Source organism: Loxodonta africana, chromosome 3, assembly GCF_030014295.1.
Source record: "Loxodonta africana isolate mLoxAfr1 chromosome 3, mLoxAfr1.hap2, whole genome shotgun sequence".
In the NCBI taxonomy this organism is placed as follows: domain Eukaryota; kingdom Metazoa; phylum Chordata; class Mammalia; order Proboscidea; family Elephantidae; genus Loxodonta; species Loxodonta africana.
Genome location: NC_087344.1, coordinates 189,099,619 through 189,117,431, shown reverse-complemented (window position 1 = coordinate 189,117,431; position 17,813 = coordinate 189,099,619). Strand labels below are relative to the sequence as shown.

The window sequence follows — 17,813 nt, the reverse complement described above, 5'->3', positions numbered from 1 at the left end:
TCTGGAGTTGGCTGAATGGGCCTGGGTCTGAGGGATGGGCCCTTGAGCCCAGAGCTCTGAGGCATTATGTCTCCTCCCAGATCCAGGCTTGGGCCCGGATGTGGGCAGCTCGGAGGCGATACCGGAGGCGTCTGCGCTACTTCCGGAAGAATGTGAGTGTTACCTTGCTCCCCCATACCCATCTTTACCCATGGTGCCAGAGCAAGGGCAGCCTGGGACTGTGACTTTTCCCATCTGTGTTCATGGCAGGTTAACTCTGTTGTGAAGATCCAGGCATTTTTCCGAGCTAGGAGAGCCCGGGATGACTACAGGATGTTAGGTGAGCTGACTAGTCTACCCTCTGCATGTGTGAGTAAGCTGGCTGGATTTCCTCCGCTGTCTCTGCAAATCTCATTCTTTCAACAGTCAGCCTACGGCAGGTCACACCACCCTCCCAACCCCACCACCCAAAGCTTACAAATTGGGACCTTGGAGAAGTTGTCTGGCCTTGTTGAGCCCCTTTCTTTCATCAACAGCTGGTATCCCCAATCTTAAGTATTCTTGAGGAGATGTGCCTTTGGGGATCTTCTAGTTTGAAAAGAGAGACAGGAATCACCCAGGGCCAAGCATGTCTAGATATTCCTCCTGGGGCTGCACAACAGGTAAGGGAATGGGGTACCAAGTTGTCTGTACAGGAATGTGGAACAGGGCTTGTAACAAAAGCACTTTGCCCACTTCAGGAACAGAGAGCGTCATCACTGAGAATATTCCTCTAACCAGGTCTTCCTGTGCCAGGCTTGTGCTGTGTTTTTTCTGTTGCAACCACCAGAGGAAAAAGAAAAGACTCTTTCTTATCTACCCAGAGCTCCAGCCTTCTACTTTCTCCTCTGCCCTGGCCAATGACTCTTTCAGTTCCTGACCTCTGTGGTCCAGCACACACAAAGCCAGGGGAGGCATGCTGAGAGCCCTTCCTGCAGTGCTGGGGAATTCGGGGAGAAGCCCTTGAGGGAATTCTTGTCTTCCTGCTCCATATTCCCTTGCATATGCTGGGAAGTCACTTAAAGCCTTGAAAAGGTCTTTTCAGACTGCTCTTGGCCCCTGCCCTTAAAGTCCAGAAGTCCAACCCTTGAGGGTCCCTTTCCTTTTTGTGAAGTTAACAAGTTGGTTCATTTCCACGTTTGCCTGCAGCTCCTGCGTTCCTGAAGAAGGAGACCTCTTTCCTTTCTGGGCCTGAGGCTACACTCTGGCTTCAGGTTGAAAATACTGTTCAGGTGTCATCTCCTGCACCTACTCAGTCTCTCTTCCCCCTGCTCTGCCCACAGGAGCGCTGTCTGCCCCTTCTCTGGCCCTGGACACTCAGGCCCACCTGCTTCTGGGCAGCTAGCTTCTCTCCCTCCTTCTCACCTCTTCCCAGCCAAGCCCTTTCTATTTTTTCTCTTGCTGTTGTTGTGTTAATCACACTGTCCCAGTCATCCTTTATCTTCTTTTTCTTCTCTTCAGTTTATAGTGTAAAAATGGCACGGTGGGGGTGTCTGACCTCCTCTAACTTCATAAGGGAGGAGAATCATGATCAACAGCCCAAGGTTGGTTCCTATGAGGCAGAGGTCAGACGTGCCTCCTCTCCTCCATCTTTGCCAATTCTGGCACCAACCGCCCCTCCCACAGCACTCTCCACTTCTCTGCTGGGTTTGATAATTCATTGCAATGGCCACACAGAACTCAGTACAGACGATACTCAAGATGATGGAATTTATTAGGGCAGTGACAGGTTATAATTCAGGTTCAGGAATGCTCAGGATACAGTTCTTTTGTCAGGACAGGTTCTTTTAGCTGGCCCCTTGGCCTCTGCCCCAGCTCAGGCAAGTGTTACAAAGCTCTTTCTTTTAGCTCTGCTGATAAATACCCTGAGGCACCCCACTCTGCCAGTAAGCCTCCTGCCCCAAGGCACTCAGCTTTCTTACTCCGTGGGCCCATAAGCCCACTGCGCCATCGCCTGCCAGTGTCTCCTGCCTGCTGGTCCCTCCTGCCACCACTTCTGGCCATCTTCAGTGTTACAGCTCTCTGTCACTCCCTGGGTCTCGTGGTTCCAGGAGCTCCTCAGTGCAGGGATCCCAAGTCCAAAGGACTTGCTCCACTCTTGGTTTTCCTTCCTCGGTGATGGTAGGATCTTCCTTCTTGCCTCTGGGATGGCTCATTTCAAGCCCAGCAGGATGGCAAAACTGACCAATCCCCTCGGTGAGACACAATTACCCCATTTGCACAGTCCTACGGCAACGGGTGGGTACTCAATCACTTGGGTGGGAGTTACAAGACCGCGGGCGAGAAAGGCCCCATAAAAGCTGTACATCGCACCACAATAGTTTTTTAGAATTTGAGGGAATTCTTATCTTCCTGCCCCATATTCCCTTGCATATGCTGGGAAGTCACTTAAAGCCTTGAAAAGGTCTTTTCAGACTGCTCTTGGCCCCTTCCCTTAAAGTCTCCCGGCTTCTTTAGGTCCCCAGGCTCCACTCAGAGCTCCACCATTTACTAGTTGTGTGGCCCTAGGAAGTCACTTAACTCTATCATTGCCTCCATTTTCTCATCTATAAAATGGGAGTAATGGTAGTACCTATGTTATTTTAGGGATTAAATGAGTTAACGTGCTGTATCTCATCAAATCCAAGGTGCTATCAGTTGTCTTAGGTTCTGCCATCCTTCACACCTCAAAGATCTGTCCTCTATACTGTAGCGAGATTAATCCATTAAACCTGTACGCGTGATCATGTCATTCTCGTACTTAAAACAGTGGCTCCTCATTGCCCTGAGAATGAGGTCCAGTCTCCTAACCACGGCTTCCAAGGCTCTCTGTGATCCATCCTGTCCCTGTACCTCCAACATCCTCCCCATACCCTGCCATTACCACTTGTGTCCTCTGCACTGTGCTCCAGACATGCTAGACTTTCGGTGGTTCCCAAAACAGCCCACATTCACTCTCACCTCCTTTTCACAGACATTAGGTTGGGCCTTACCTCCTACGGGAAGCCTTCAGTCCTCTGGTGGGATTAGGTAGCCTCCTTTTGTTTTCCAAAAGATCCTCATGTTCGCCTCTCTCAAGGCACTGTTGTAAGTTGTCACCGAGTTGAGTCCGACTCGTGGTGACCCCATGCATGCAGAGTAGAACTGCACTCCATGGAGTTTTCAAGGCTGTGAGCTTTTGAAAGCAGATCACCAACCTGTCTTCCAATGTGCCTCTGGCTAGGTTTGAACTACCAACCTTTCAGTTAGTAGTTCAGGGCTTAGCTACTTGCGCTGCCCAGGGACTCCCCTCAAAGCACCAATCACACTATACTGAGTTGTGATTTATTTGTCTAATTTCCTGACTGGACTGGGGACCCTTAGGGGCAGGGCCTAGGAGTTCCTGGGAGGGACAAGTGGTTAAACACTCAACTACTAGCTGAAATGCTAGAGGCAGTTCTACTCTGCAAGTGTGGGGTCGCCATGAGTCAGAATCGACTCGATGGTGGGATGGCGGCTACAACAAGAGAGACAGGGCCTGGTTTTATTGTTTTTTCAAATCGGCCTCCTTCATTTATTACTGTGGTGGTGCAGTGGTTAAGAACTATGGTGAGCTATGGCGAGCTACAGCTGCTAACCAAAAGGTCGGCAGTTCAAATCCATCAGCCACTCCTTGGAAACCCTATGGGGCAGTTCTACTCTGTCCAGTAGGGTCACTATGAGTTGGAATCGACTAGAATGCAATGGGTTTGGCTTTTTGTTTGTGTGTAAATCAGGGCAAGTTAGTTAACCTCTCTGAGCCTCGGTGATCTCATCAATAAGGTGGGAAGGTTACAGTGTACTGATTTCACAGGGCGGTTTTGGTTATGCAAAGCATTTAGAATGGTGTCTGGCCTGTAAAAGTAAATATTATATGTGTCAGTTTTATTGTTATCATCCTCTGTAGCTTAGCTCAGAGGCTTCTCTTTGCTTATATAACAATTCCACAGGCAAGGAGGATCACCATCTAGCTCTGAACGCTGTTATATTATAAAAGGAACTCTTCTACCCATACTTCCGCCTGGTACAGTCATTCCTGGCAGGAGGGTTGTGTGAGGGACAGGCAGGACTGAGTGGAGGTTCACATGGGCAGAAGTGAGTTTAGGATGAAGGATGAGAAGCAGGTTGGCCCAACAGGAGTAGGGAGTAAATTGAGGTAAAATAGGGAGGCCTGGGGGTTCATCAGAAAGAGGTTGGGCCCTGGCTTTGGTGTGAGAGACTACTGGGATAGGACCAGACTGGGGTTGAATCCAGAGGCAGGGGAAGAATAGCTCTTCAGCCACACCCATTTATAAGATAAGGAGATCTGGGACAGGACTGACTGGGAGGCTGCCCGCTGCCCTCCAATGGCGAGCAGAATCAGTTAGAAGAGGGCTGCAGCTTCTTGCTCAAGCAGAATGGGGATTGAGGGTGGGTTACCTCTGGAGCAGGTAGCTGGCGAGGAGGCCCCTGATGAGGGCATGTCTGATTCTGATGCCTCCTCTCTTCCCCCAGTCCACGCACCCCACCCCCCTCTCAGTGTGGTTCGGAGATTTGCCCACCTCTTGAATCAAAGCCAGCAGGACTTCTTGGCTGAAGCAGAGCTGCTGAAGCTCCAGGAAGAGGTGGTCAGGAAGATCCGGTCCAATCAGCAGCTTGAGCAGGACCTCAATCTCATGGACATCAAAATTGGCCTGCTGGTAAAGAACCGGATCACCCTGCAGGTGAGGACCCACCCTCCCCCACATCTAGCTGCCTCCAGAGAGGTGATGCTGGCCATTCCCTGGTCACTAATCAAGCCTTTGAAAGATGTGTAGATTTTAGCAGTTGTCTCAGGTCCTTGTTCCAGTGGCCCTCTGCCCTTCTAGTAAGCCATTTGTTGGGGGCATGTGATATAGCAGAAACAGCACTGGACACAGAACTGGAGTGACTGACTCTGCTAATTCCTAGTGATGAGAGGGACTGTGGGTTGGTCCTTTAACCTCTGAGTCTGTTTCCTCGTTAGTAAAGTGGGAATAATGAGAGTGCCTAGCCCACCAGGCCAAATGCAGACATATATAGGAAAGTTCCTTAAACTGTCAGTTACCATACAAATTTGCAGTGATGGGACAGTGGTGATGTCGTGATAGCCCCACATCAGATTTGTACAATAGCCTAATGAGAAATAATAGTAAAAACCAACAGACACGATGCTTCAGTCTGACAGCCCAGTTCTCTTTGGGGACTCACCCCCGTGACAGCAGAGGTGCCCGATGGACTCTCAGGGCAGTAGCAGGGCCCATCCTCACCCCAGAACCATTTAATTTCCCCCATCTCGTGCCTATTCCTTGAACAGCAGAAAGCCCTGTCTTCCCAGGGCACTGAGTCTAGACCGTATGTTCTGTGCTCTGTGCTGGCCTGGGTTGGTTGTATCACCTGCTCCCCCACCCCTGTAGGAGGTGGTCTCCCACTGCAAGAAGCTGACCAAGAAGAATAAGGAACAGCTGTCGGATATGATGGTTCTGGACAAGCAGAAGGGATTAAAGTCGCTGAGCAAAGAGAAACGGCATAAACTAGAAGCATACCAGCATCTCTTCTACCTGCTCCAGGTGAGCAGAGGACTTTGGAAGTAGTCTCCACTATTCCCTGAGGGTCTGGGTCTGTGCCTTTGCTTGCAGGCAAGGTGTCCTTCCCCACAATCCTAATGCCTCATCCCAAGGGAAAAAGGCTACCTCCTTCCCTGTTTGTCTGGAATGTTTCCAGTACCCTGAGAAAAGGTGGCAGTGCTTTCTTCATTCCAAGTTTCCATCAGGAAAGCCTTTCTTTGTCTGATCACCAGTCCTTAAGTTGCATTATCGATCATTCCCGACTTACCATTGCTTGCAGACTCAACCCATCTATCTAGCCAAGCTCATCTTTCAGATGCCACAGAACAAAACCACCAAGTTCATGGAGTCAGTGATTTTCACTCTGTACAACTATGCCTCCAACTGCCGAGAGGCCTATCTCCTGCTGCAGCTGTTCAAGACAGCACTCCAGGAGGAAATCAGGTAGGTTTTCCACATAGGAAGAGAACGGGTTAAGAGATGACAATGTTCGCCCCTTCACACAACGACAATTTATTGAGGTTTGAGGGTGGAAATGAAATTGGAAGACCTCTTTTCCCTACCTCCTATGGAGACCCTGTAAGATACCTCCTGGGATGACAGAATGGGAGGATATGGGCCGCCTTGTTAGCCCAAAGGATGAGATGGAGACATCAGGGCATTCCTTAAGACGGGAGACACCAGAGCAAGCTTCTAAGAGCCAGTGTCTCAAAAAGGCAATCCAACTGGTTGTCCTACCTGGAGGCAGGAGACCAGCTTCAATGACCTCCTGAACCACAGGTCAAAGGTGGAGCAGCCCCAGGATGTGGTGACAGGCAACCCAACGGTGGTGAGGCTGGTGGTGAGATTCTACCGAAACGGACGGGGACAGAGTGCCCTGCGAGAGATCCTAGGCAAGGTTATCCAGGACCTGCTAGAGGACAAGACGCTCAGTGTCCACACAGACCCTGTCCACCTCTACAAGAGCTGGGTCAACCAGACAGAGGCCCAGACAGGGCAGCGCAGGTGAGCAGACAGGGCAGATGGAGAGCTCTCTTTGATCAGTTTATTCTTCCCCTCACTGGGGAAGCTTGGTGTACTTTGAAGGTAGCATATAAATGAGCATGCTGATTTATGCAAATATGATACCAGCCCTAAGGAGTAAATAAGATAGCCTTTTAGATCCCCTCTGGTGATTAACATGGAACTGTTGGAGATAACTTCAGACCTGGTGAGCTTAACATAGAATGAGCACAGATGAATATGCAAATGTACTGATTGCTGTGCTAGTGCCTGCAAATGAGAGTAGGGGAATTACTCAGGTGAGCAGGTACTAGGGAAGTGGAGCTGCTGAGGAGAGCAGGCTGTGCTGGTGGCTGCTCTGGATAGGACTGGATACTCGGGTAGGGCCCAGCTTCCCTCCTGCTCCATCCGCCAAGACGAGATGCAGAGCAGCACCCTGGTTTCCTCCCAGTTCCCCTTAGGGGTCTTCAACAGATTTCCAGGTTGTCTGTTCCTTCCTACTCCCTTCCACTTCCCTGTGGGTTCTCCAGCTCTTCTTCACCTTCCACCCTCATCTTTCCTGTCCTCTCGGAGTCCTTTCCCTTATTCTGGTCTGATCCCCTTTAGCAGGCTGGGCTGCCCTTGGCATGTTTATGTGAGATCCTGTTGTTGGATGGAGAGTTTAAGGAATGGGGTCTTGGAAAGGAGGCTACGGGAGAGGGCTCTGGTTGATGTCTTGTCTCTCTGCCCACAGCCACCTCCCCTATGATGTCACCCCAGAGCAGGCCTTGAGCCACCCCGAGGTCCAGAGACGACTGGACATCTCTACCCGCAACCTCCTCGCCATGACTGAAAAGTTTCTTATGGCCATCATCTCCTCTGTAGACCAAATTCCGTAGGTGGAACAGCCCCACCCCGGCCCAGGCAGGAGTTCTCAAGAGGGCCAGGCTGAGATGGGGAGAGCAGAGCAGCAGTGAAGGGAGGGGGGCAGGAGGGAAACAGAGCTGGGAGTGCTCAGAGGGACTGTGCAGAGGGTGCTGGAAGCCCCTCCTGGAGAGCTGAGCTGGCAACAATGGCATGCAGGTCTGTGTAGCTCGTCAGGATGTCACAGGAGCCAGGGAAGGGAACCTAAAGGGACATGTTATTGTCTGAAAGTAGATGAGGAAAAAATAGGACTCTTCAGTCCACAAAATAAAAAAGAAAAGTTCTTCAAACTGGTAAAGCACTTTGTAGTTATCTCCTTTCATAGGCATGCTGTAAGGGTTAAATGTGGTAAAATCGGCACGTAATAAATGCTATTTTGTTAGCTATTATTATCACTAGATTATTATTTTAGTGTCATAACCCAGAGATATAGACAGTCTTATCCCCATTTTACAGATTAGGAAACTGAAGATCATAGGCTAAATGATTTGCCCAAGATCATATCACCCATAAGTGGCACCAGGTCTCTGACCACTACTTTTAAGGTTGAGTATGAACTGACATTCTTAAATTTCAATCAACAAATGGCTTTTGAAAAGCAAATTAGTGAAAATGTGGTGAGGCGGACATCATCTAGATCCATCTTTCAGCCAGCCGGCATTCCTGGTACTCAGTGCTGCATGGGGCAGGGCAGGGGTGCTGGAGAGAGGAGCCCACAGAATTCATGATCAGCGCTCCAAACTCAGAGAACTGGAGTAAGGATTCAATCAGGGTTCAGAGAAGGGTGCCCTAGGCCAAATAAAGGAAAGCACGCCACAAGCTGTAAACTTCTGTCTCTGGTACCCTAGGAGGTGGAAATAACTTTTAAATGAGTTTAATTAAATTTGTAGGTGGCAAATCTATAATAGGAATAGTAATAATAAGGTCTGGCACATGTGAATAGCACTCCACCATTGTACATTACTTTCACAGACCTCATTTCACTTGATCCTCACAAAAACCCTGTGAGATGAGGGCAAGAACCATCATTCCCATTTTCCAGAGCAGGAAACAAACTTACAAAGGGGAAAAGAATAGCTGAGGGTGATATCTCTGGCTAGTGGTGGGGTCAGGACAGGAGCCTACAGCTTCTACTCTCAGTTCCTTGTTTTGGGTCCTGCATCTAGCCCAGATCACAGGTGCCATGTAATAGCCAACAAGGCTGGCAGCCTCGGAGCCTCCTGGGCTGTCCTGGGAGAGGGTTTTGGCTGCGTGTGTCAGATACCCGAAGTATAAGTTAAAGAGCCTCTGAGGGGGAAGAAAGGATGGATATGGGATCTGGAATGTTCTGCATGGAATACTGAGGGGGCCAGAGGCTCTCAGGCTAGGTCGTGGGCTGTGTGAGAACTTAGTGGATAACAGGGCCTTGGTCCTGGGTACTGACAAAAGCTGGGGGAAGGGACAAGGCCAAAGAGGTTTGGAGGAAGGCAGCAGGTACCTGGCTATGGAGAGTGGAGGGACACTGCTTGAGCTCCACTCTGTGTGGCTGAGCCTGGGAAGGAGAGGCAGGCAGGCACTCCTGCACCGAGCCCTGGTAGAAAGAGATGGACAGAGCCACAGTGCACCTGTTGCTTTGTCCCCAGGTACGGGATGCGATATGTGGCCAAAGTCCTGAAGACAACTCTGGCAGAGAAGTTCCCTTATGCCACAGAGAGCGAGATCTATAAGGCAAGTGTCATCCCCCCTCCCCCACCTCCCAAACCCTCCTTTATCCTGCTGGTAACTGTGACCCCCTCCCCTGAGACTGAGACAAAAGGACAGAAAGCACTATGCTGTAAAAATCCAACAAGGAAGATGTTCTCTACCTGTAAACAGGCCCTGGCTCACCAGCAGGGCCTCAGGTGGCAGCTGGAAGGGCACCTGGGACATGAGCTAATAGAGTGGACAACACTGGACTTTTCTGGATATCTGGGTTCTAGTTCCAGCTCTTGCTCAAGTTTGCTGTGTGACCTTGAGCAAGTTGCCAGCCTGCTCTGAATCTGTTTTCTGTGAAATGAGGAGGTTGGGCCCAGGTGTTCTCTTCCAGCTGAGTGAGCTGGGAGAGTGCAGCTGGGGCACTTCTAGGATGGTCTCCTCTGTCCTCAGGTGGTGGGGAACCTCCTGTACTACCGCTTCCTGAACCCAGCTGTGGTGGCCCCCGACGCCTTTGACATTGTGGCCGTGACAGCGGGTGGTGCCCTGACCACCCCCCAGCGCCACGCCCTGGGGGCCGTGGCTCAACTCCTACAGCATGCTGCAGCTGGCAAAGCCTTCTCTGGGGAGAGCCAGCACCTGCGGGTCCTGAATGACTATCTGGAGGAGACGCACCTGAAGTTCAGGTCTTGGGTCCTGACATCCCATTCCTCCTCCCTGTCCCCTTTTTCTCCTCTTCTCATCCTCCTGCATGGCCCACTTCTCCTTGGAGTCACCTCACCTCTTCAGGTGAGGCATAGAGGTAAAGAGTATAGTCACTGGGCTGGAGGATAGACTGCTAGAAGGGCTCCCCAGCAGAGAGGAGAGAGGACTGTTAAAGGAAGTTGGCTTGAGGGGGACGTAGGGAGAGAGGGAGACTGGAAAGTCAGAACTGGCTTGAGCAGTCCCTGGAGAGGGCGATGGGGAGGGATAATGGGAACAGGAAGCATGTTGAAGGCACTCTCTCACATGGCATCCCTCTGGAGACAGGAGGTTCATCTGCAGAGCCTGCCAGGTGCCAGAGCCAGAAGAGCGTTTTGCAGTGGATGAGTACTCAGACATGGTGGCCGTGGCCAAACCTGTGGTGTACATCACTGTAGGGGAGCTGGTCAACACGCACAGGGTGAGGGCTGCAGCCTGGAGGGCACTGGTAGGGGCAGGGGCTTGGAAGTCCATGTGGCCCGACTCAGACCCTCCATCTCCTCTTTTTCCCTCCTCCCTGCAGCTATTGCTGGAGCACCAGGACTGGATTGCCCCTGATCACCATGACCCCCTGCATGAGCTCCTGGAGGACCTTGGGGAGCTGCCCACTGTCCCTGACCTCATTGGTGTGTGCCATCCAGGGCCCCTAGGGCTGGCTGGGGGGATGCAGGGAGGGACACACAGGCAGGACATGTGAGCAAGCCCTCTCTCAAGTTTTTGTTCAGTCTGGGATGTGTGCCAGGCAGCTAGTTATACACTTTCCCTCCCTCTCCTGTCTGGTCCTAAGACGGACACAGACTGATCTGGAGAGAGTGGGAAGGCAGCAGAAGAACCCAGCGCCATCACATAAATGGACAATGATATCATGTGAGATAGATGTGGGAGGGATAAGGGCCTGTTTTGGGTGGGCCAGGGATAGTTCTCCACTCTCTTTGTTTCAATCTCAAAAGGCTTCTCTGGTGAGGAGGGATTTTAGGATCTGTGGGATGGAGTGGGGAAGGCCAGCTTACGTGGTGGAAAGGCACAGTGAAGGTGGTAATGATCGGAGAGAGCCAGGAGCTCCAGACTTGGGGGGGGGGGGCGTGTCCCCAGAGCACAGCTCTGTGGGTAACAGTCCATCTTCCATCAGCGCTCAGGGTTGAGGGCAGGGTGGGAAAGCTCCCTGGAAGAACTTGGCGCATGGAGTAGCATATTTACTGCTGCCTCATCTGTGCGTGTGTCTGTGTGTCTGGCTCTCATTCCTCACCCTGCCTCAGGCGAGAATATAGCTGCAGATGGGAACATAGATCTGAGCAAGCTAGAAGTGTCCCTGACACTTACCAACAAGTTTGAAGGACTGGAGACAGACACTGACGATACCAATGCCCGAAGCCTGCTTCTGAGGTGGGTGGGACTGGCCTTGGCCCCTGCTCACCCAGGCCCTTTTCTCCTTCAGGAAGTGCTCCCTGAAGCCTGCCTAGCATTCCCCTGTGCTGGGGTCTCAGCTGTTTTCCTTCTGGCAACCTCAGCTTTTTGCTGTGTTGTAGCTGAAGGCAAAGGAATGGCTAGGACATTGGCAGCCATGGATGTTTGCATATCGTTGTGCTATTTACCAAGTGCTTTTTCACGTGTTATAATTTAATCACAGGACAAACTATGAGGTAGATGGTGGTTTCTCTGTTTTACCACTGAGGAAAAAACTCAGTAGTTAAGTGACTTGCCCAGAGTCCCACAGTCAGGTGGCGGTGGAGCTCATGTTCTGATTCTTGGCTCTTGTTGGGTGACGGTGGGAGATGGTCATCAAGCTTTTCTTCCCCAGTTCTGCAAAGCTGAGGGACCCCCAGCAGGGTTGGGCTGGTCATCGGGGCAGAAGGAGAACCTTTTGAAGTTCCCAGCTTAAACTCCCTGCCAACAAGGCAGCCCCTTCTGTTCATTCATTCACTCATTCAGTATACAAGCAAGCTGGGTGTGCTCCTTTCTCCTGCCCTCAAAGGGCTTATAGCCTCATGGGGCTAGGGGTGAAGACACAGTCAGAGAGCCACCAAGAGGGAGGTGGATGTCAGATGCATTGAGAGCTCAGGAGAAGGGACCCCTGGATTGGGAAATGTCTCACGGATGAGGAAGCAAGTGCTTCAGCTGAAGGACTCAAAGGAAGACAATGGGGAGGGGTGTTAGGGAGAGGAGAAGAGCACAGTGTGTTCAGAACTATGGGAAGTTCTATGTTAGGCCCATCAACCCACCACCTTCCAGGCCTCCCTCTAGGCTGCATTCTCCTTCCAATACCTCCTGGCCCCCGCCCTCCTTGCCCTCTGCTCTCTGGCCACTCCCATGCCCAGACCCTTCCCCTCCCACCTCACCATCTCCCATCACTCCCCTCCTGTAGCACCAAGCAGATGCTGGCCGACATCATACAGTTCCACCCTGGGGACTCCCTCAAGGAGATCCTGTCCATCTCAGCTTCTAAAGAGCAGGTGAGTTCGGCCGGGCAAGCCCACAGATACTCTCTCATTCATCACCCCACCTCACCCCACCACTACTGCTGATTCCTTCCCCCGAACCGCCCCCACAGTCTGCCATAAGCAGACAGCTGTGCTCACCAGTAATGGGAGCTCTACTTTTCCATGGCCTCTGCCTTGACCCCCAGAGGCCCACAGGCTGAGGAGAACAGCCCTAGTAGCCTCTACCTGCCTCCCTGCTCCCCACACACTGAAACAAGAGTAAGTTCTGGAGGATACCTGACCCTTAGGTCAGTGGTAGGGACTGTGAGGGGAGTGCCAAGAAGCACTCTGGGAAGCCCATCTTGAGCACAGAGGGGCTGGGGCACAACAGAGGGCATGGTCTACTTGAAGGCCTAGAGGCAGGAAAATGTGGTAAGCGGGTAGGGGCCAAGGGCAAGTTTGGCTAGCTGAAGTGAAGACTAGGCCAGGGGCTTTCCAGAGAAAAGGTGGTGAGGTCTATTAAAGATATGTCCCAAAACACAGGACAGATGGAGGGAAATGCCCCCCAAAACCCTTGTGCTATCACAAAGCTCCGTTGTTTGAAAGTCCCAGCCAGTATCTTTCAGGAATCCTTTATCCCACAGCTTCTATTTGGGTCCCCCTTGGGCCACTCCCTGGCCAGTGGAGATCCATAAGGCCTTCCGTGTCTATGATGTTGCCCTTGATGTTCTTCACAAGCCATCCCCATCCCTTCCCCCCAGAAGCTGGCCTGCTGAGGGTACTTTCCTGATGACAGAGAAGTACCCAGATCTCTCCTTGTTGCTGGTGCCCCTGGGGCTTAGCTTGGAGGCAGAATGGTAGGGCCTGGTAGACCCCTCCAGCCTCTCTGTCCCCCAGGAAATGGCCCACAAGCGGCTGATGGGCCGGCGCCAGGCCTGTGAGGCCCAGACCCCAGAACCGCTGAGGCGACACCGCTCACTGACAGCTCACTCCCTCCTGCCGCTGGCCGAGAAGCAACGGCGTGTCTTACGGAACCTGCGCCGACTTGAGAGCCTGGGGTTGGTCAGTGCAACCAACAACTACGAGGGACTGGTGGATGAGCTGGCCAAGGTAACAATCTGGGTCTGGCATCTATGATCGTTGGCACCCTGGGCACAGTCTTCTCCCTGGTGAGAGCCCACCCACAATTGTCACCAGCCAGAAGGGAAACCTCACCTTAAGACCTTGAAAGAAAGGTCCTAGAGTTAGTCAGAGGCGGGGAGTCATTCTTGCAACTCTCTTACTAAAAAACAAGGAGCCTTGAAACCAGTTACTTCTCATGGTGGGGATGCCCCAAGATATCCTTTGAGGGTTTGGGGATGGGATTCTTGAGACTGTCCTCTTAGGAAAAACAGTCTTGAAACCTTCCTCTTCCTACTTTTCCTGAAGACCCTCAATGCGAGTTGTTCTGGGGCCTGAGCCAGGCCCTCAGGCCCTCCTATGAGGAAGGATCGACTCACCCCCTTCCTTGGTACCCCCAACCCCAGGACATCCGCAACCAGCGCCGGCACCGGCAGCGGCGGAAGGCGGAGCTGGTGAAGCTTCAGGCCACGTTCCAGGGCCTGAGCGCCAAGACCGTGTTCTATGAGGAGCAGGGCGACTACTACAGCCAGTACATCCGGGCCTGCCTGGACCACCTGGCCCCCAGCTCCAAGTATGTGCCACCTTCTCACACTCCAAGGGTTACCTGTGACATCTCACCTACTCCGTGCCAACCTTTGCTGTGTTCGCTGCCAGCTTTGAAAGGGAAATCTCACCCCAGCACAGCATGTTCCTTTCCTGACTCTGGTCTTGAGTCTCACTCCTGACATCTTGGGCTCAAGGGCAGCTTCCCCTCCTTTGTCTTCCACCAGTGGGAAGCCTTCCTCAGGGTCTAATTTCCTTCCTACCAGCTGCAGAGAACTAGTGTCTTTGGTGCTGAAGAGTTTGTTGGATGAATTCTCTGGGGCCTTTTTTTAATCAGGAGTGCTGGGAAGGGAAAGAAACAGCCATCTCTTCATTACACTGCTGCTCAGCTCCTGGAGAAGGGAGTCTTGGTGGAAATTGAAGATCTTCCCGCCTCTCAGTATGTGTTTTCAGGGGACAGGATGTCAGGCCCTTCCTGTCCCCTAACCTGGGGGTGGGGCTCTGGGTTGGGCACTAGGTTTGGGGCGGGGGGAAGCATGGTCCCTGCCGTGAAGGAGCTGCTACAATGATGGGGGAGACAGAACAGCCCAGACAGAAAGTTAAGGGCAGCAGGCGTGGTCTGACACAGCGCCCCAAGGAAGAGGGGGCCGGGCAGATTAGAGAAAGATGGTATGGTGGGCAGCAGGAGAACTGGGAGAAGTCGGAGGGCTGTGCCCGGCTGGGAGTGAGAGAAGGAAGCCTGGGGTCTGCATGACACACACTGCTGCCGGGGATGAGGAACAGTGGGTGGGACTGTGGGGTGTGGCCCTAGAAAGAAGCCCTGGATCCACCTTTTGAATCCTGTTCCTAACAGCTTCAGAAATGTGATCTTTGACATCACCCCTGGGGATGAGGCAGGAGAGTTCGAAGTAAATGCCAAGTTCCTGGGCGTGGACATGGAGCGGTTTCAGCTTCACTATCAGGTAAGGGGGCACACCCACGAGCCCTCAAGATGCCTGCCGTGTGTTAGGTGCCAGGAGAGTTTAGGGCGCCTCACTTCCCTAGGCCTTGGGAGGGCAGCAGCCCTGTTCCCTGCCCGGTTAGGATTGTCTATTCCTGAAGGGAAGCCTGAGGGCCTGTTCAGCCCAAGCCCTCTCCCCTTGCCTCCTTGCCCTAATACAGACCCCGCAGCAAGCATCGGGGTGAGTGGAGTGGGCTGGCAGTGTCAGAAGCAGGATCAGTATTTGAAGCCCTGTGACATGTCAGGGGCTTTCTGTGTTACCTCATTTAATCCTCTGCACAGCTCTGAAGTGTTATCCCTGTTTTATAGGCTCTGAGGCTAAAAGGTTAAGAAGAAGGCCTAATTCACAGACCAGTGTTCAGAGAAGCAGCAATTTTAAATTCAAATCTTTTTCCTCTGCTCTTTTGGCTTTTGAGTGAGAAAGCGATTTCAAGGCCTGGCTCTGCTTGAATTGACACTTGATCAAGTCACTGTACTGCTCTGTCTTGGCCTCCTTTTCCTCATCTGTGCAGTGGGATTTTAGTTCCTGCCCTGCTGAAGTCACTAGGTGTTATTGTTTTGTAGACTGTGGCTGGGCCACCGCGAGGAGCCCTTAGATTCCCCTCCCTCCTAGGACCTCCTGCAGCTCCAGTATGAGGGCGTGGCTGTCATGAAACTCTTCAACAAGGCCAAGGTCAACGTCAACCTTCTCATCTTCCTCCTTAACAAGAAATTCTTGCGGAAGTGACAGAGGCCACGGGTGCTAGTCAAGCCCCACTTACCTCGCTGGGTGCTTTTTTTTAACACTAACTCACTACTCGGCTTCCACGCAGACACCCAGAGCTCAGCACTGGGCACACCTCAAGGATTCTCCACCTTCCCCAGCGGGGAGGAGTTTGCGTATCTGGCCACAGGCAGGCAGGGTCTCTTTAACTGGCTAAAGTGAGTCTTGCCCTGGAGTCTGGCTGTGTGGGTTTTAAATCCCGGAATGCCATGGTTTTTGGGCCAAGTGGTGAGGAACAACCTAGGACCCACCCCTTGGCCTGGGAAGACTTGCTGTGTTGGCTTCCCCCGCCCCACCCCCCGTCAGCCAATGTTACAAGCGCTGCATGTGCAGCCTGATGCCCGCTCTGCCTTCCTTCTCTCCACAGACCCCAAAAGCCAGGGCCAGGCTCCCCATCCCTATGTCTCACTACATTAGTGGGTGCTGCCGCCGCCCTGAAGCCCAGGCCGCTTCGCTGCTGCTGCCTCACACTCTCTAGCCTCTTGCCCTCACCACCTCCTAGGGGGTGTCAGTGCCTCTTGATGCTCATGGGCGTTGTGGCACTCTTGTCCTTTATGAGAGCATAGGCAGGATGGCCCTCTACTAACCTCAAGTCCCATTCCCCTGTTTGTGGGTCACTAGGATATTTATTCTCCTGCCCACCTCTATGCTCCAGGTCCCTGTACAGCTTTAATCATGGCTTTAATTCTTTCATCTTTTTGAGCTTAGAGAAGGGCTCTCATTTCCCCTGTTCAAACTGATAGTACCCATGCCAATCTTTTACACCTTGTATTTAAGTCACCTTGGGTCAGGGGCAACAGGGTTCCCACTTGTGTTTAAGAGCTCATTATTTCAGCCTCATACGGTACAAAGAGCAGCCTTTCCCTTCTCTCTGTCAGCTCAGGACTCTCCCGCCTCAGAGCTGACTTTTCCAGGCAATTCCAATAGGTCTGCAGTCCTGTCCCTGCCACTGTCTCTCTGTTGTCCCCACATCTACCCGACTGCCTGTCCCGGTTGCCCTTCTGATTTCATTTTAATAAAAGCTGTTACCCCCGCATCTGTTGTTAACTCCTTATTTCATTTCCTGCAGAGCAGGCCTCCAAGGTCTGGGACAGCTCTTCCTGAGAGCTGGGGAGTCCTTCCTGCAGCCCTCCCCACCCTCTCCACCAGCCCCCAGTGTGGGCCCACTCTGCTTGCCTGAGCTCGTAAAAGCTTAATGAGATGTGGCGTTTATTCCTCTCTTCCCTCCCCCGGGGGACAGAGTGGAGGAAGGAATGCTTAGGTTTTGATTCTGTTTTTATCGGCCACTCTGAAGGCTAAAGCTGAGAGGAGGAGAAATCACTGGAGTTCTACCCCACCCATTGTGCACATATTTCCAGCCGTTTTTTTTTCTGAGCCTTGGGTGATGGCACCAAAGGTGCCTGAGCCACAGCTCCTTAGTTATTGTGGGTTCTACACTCTGATCAAAATCCCCTTTCCATAGGGTAAGTCTCTACCTTCTCTACCTGCTTTTTTAGGAAGTAGGTAGGAAAGTGGAGGGGCTGGGGGGAGAGTAGTATAGAAAGACACCTGCCTCATTTCTGAACTCCCAAGCAGCCCCTACTGGGGACCCACATGCTTGCCCGGTACAGCCTGCCTCTCTGCACTTCATTCCATTCTGTCACTCACGATCTGTCTTGCTGTCACACTCAATCTCAGTCACAGCCTCTCTCTCCCTTAACATGTCACAGCGAAGACTTCAAGCACTGCCATGCTCAGGGTGACAGTGACACATACCAGTGGATCCAAGTTTCTACACGTGATCAGTCATCATTAAAAATCTCACACCAAATGGCTCCAACATGATCCTGCTCTGATGCTTACCCACAATCATGATATCAGCCACATATAGCACACAGAGAAATGTCACAATAGCTGCCATTTATTGAGGACCTGTCATGGGCTAGAATATTTACATACATTGACTTCTCACAAGGACCTTACAAAGGTAAGCAGTCACTGTCTTTGTTTAATGTATGAAGCAGGTTCGTTCGTTTGGCAGGGTTGGATAGCTGCCCAAGCCTACGCAACTGGTAAGGGGCAGAATAGGGCTT

At 52.1% G+C, this 17,813-nt stretch overlaps 1 protein-coding gene across 3 annotated transcripts in view; it reads left to right on the top strand.

The window, feature by feature from the left end:
* IQGAP3 (IQ motif containing GTPase activating protein 3) overlaps nt 1-16,777 on the top strand; it is a 42,027-nt gene extending 25,250 nt beyond the window's left edge. The window contains exons 21-38 of one of the 3 annotated variants that reach the window (XM_010594837.2): nt 81-152; nt 250-319; nt 4,510-4,718; nt 5,430-5,582; nt 5,896-6,023; nt 6,360-6,584; nt 7,315-7,455; nt 9,107-9,191; nt 9,609-9,841; nt 10,185-10,317; nt 10,420-10,522; nt 11,153-11,279; nt 12,259-12,346; nt 13,211-13,423; nt 13,840-14,006; nt 14,316-14,417; nt 14,832-14,940; nt 15,592-16,777. In XM_010594837.2, the coding sequence (XP_010593139.2) occupies nt 81-152; nt 250-319; nt 4,510-4,718; nt 5,430-5,582; nt 5,896-6,023; nt 6,360-6,584; nt 7,315-7,455; nt 9,107-9,191; nt 9,609-9,841; nt 10,185-10,317; nt 10,420-10,522; nt 11,153-11,279; nt 12,259-12,346; nt 13,211-13,423; nt 13,840-14,006; nt 14,316-14,417; nt 14,832-14,940; nt 15,592-15,705 (2,472 nt within the window). In that variant the 3' untranslated portion in view covers nt 15,706-16,777. Of the gene's footprint in view, nt 1-80; nt 153-249; nt 320-4,509; nt 4,719-5,429; nt 5,583-5,859; nt 6,024-6,359; nt 6,585-7,314; nt 7,456-9,106; nt 9,192-9,608; nt 9,842-10,184; nt 10,318-10,419; nt 10,523-11,152; nt 11,280-12,258; nt 12,347-13,210; nt 13,424-13,839; nt 14,007-14,315; nt 14,418-14,831; nt 14,941-15,287 lie in introns of all 3 variants that reach the window. The other 2 variants (XM_003415154.3, XM_010594838.3) reach the window with 2 other exon arrangements.
* The last annotated feature ends 1,036 nt before the right edge of the window (nt 16,778-17,813 follow it).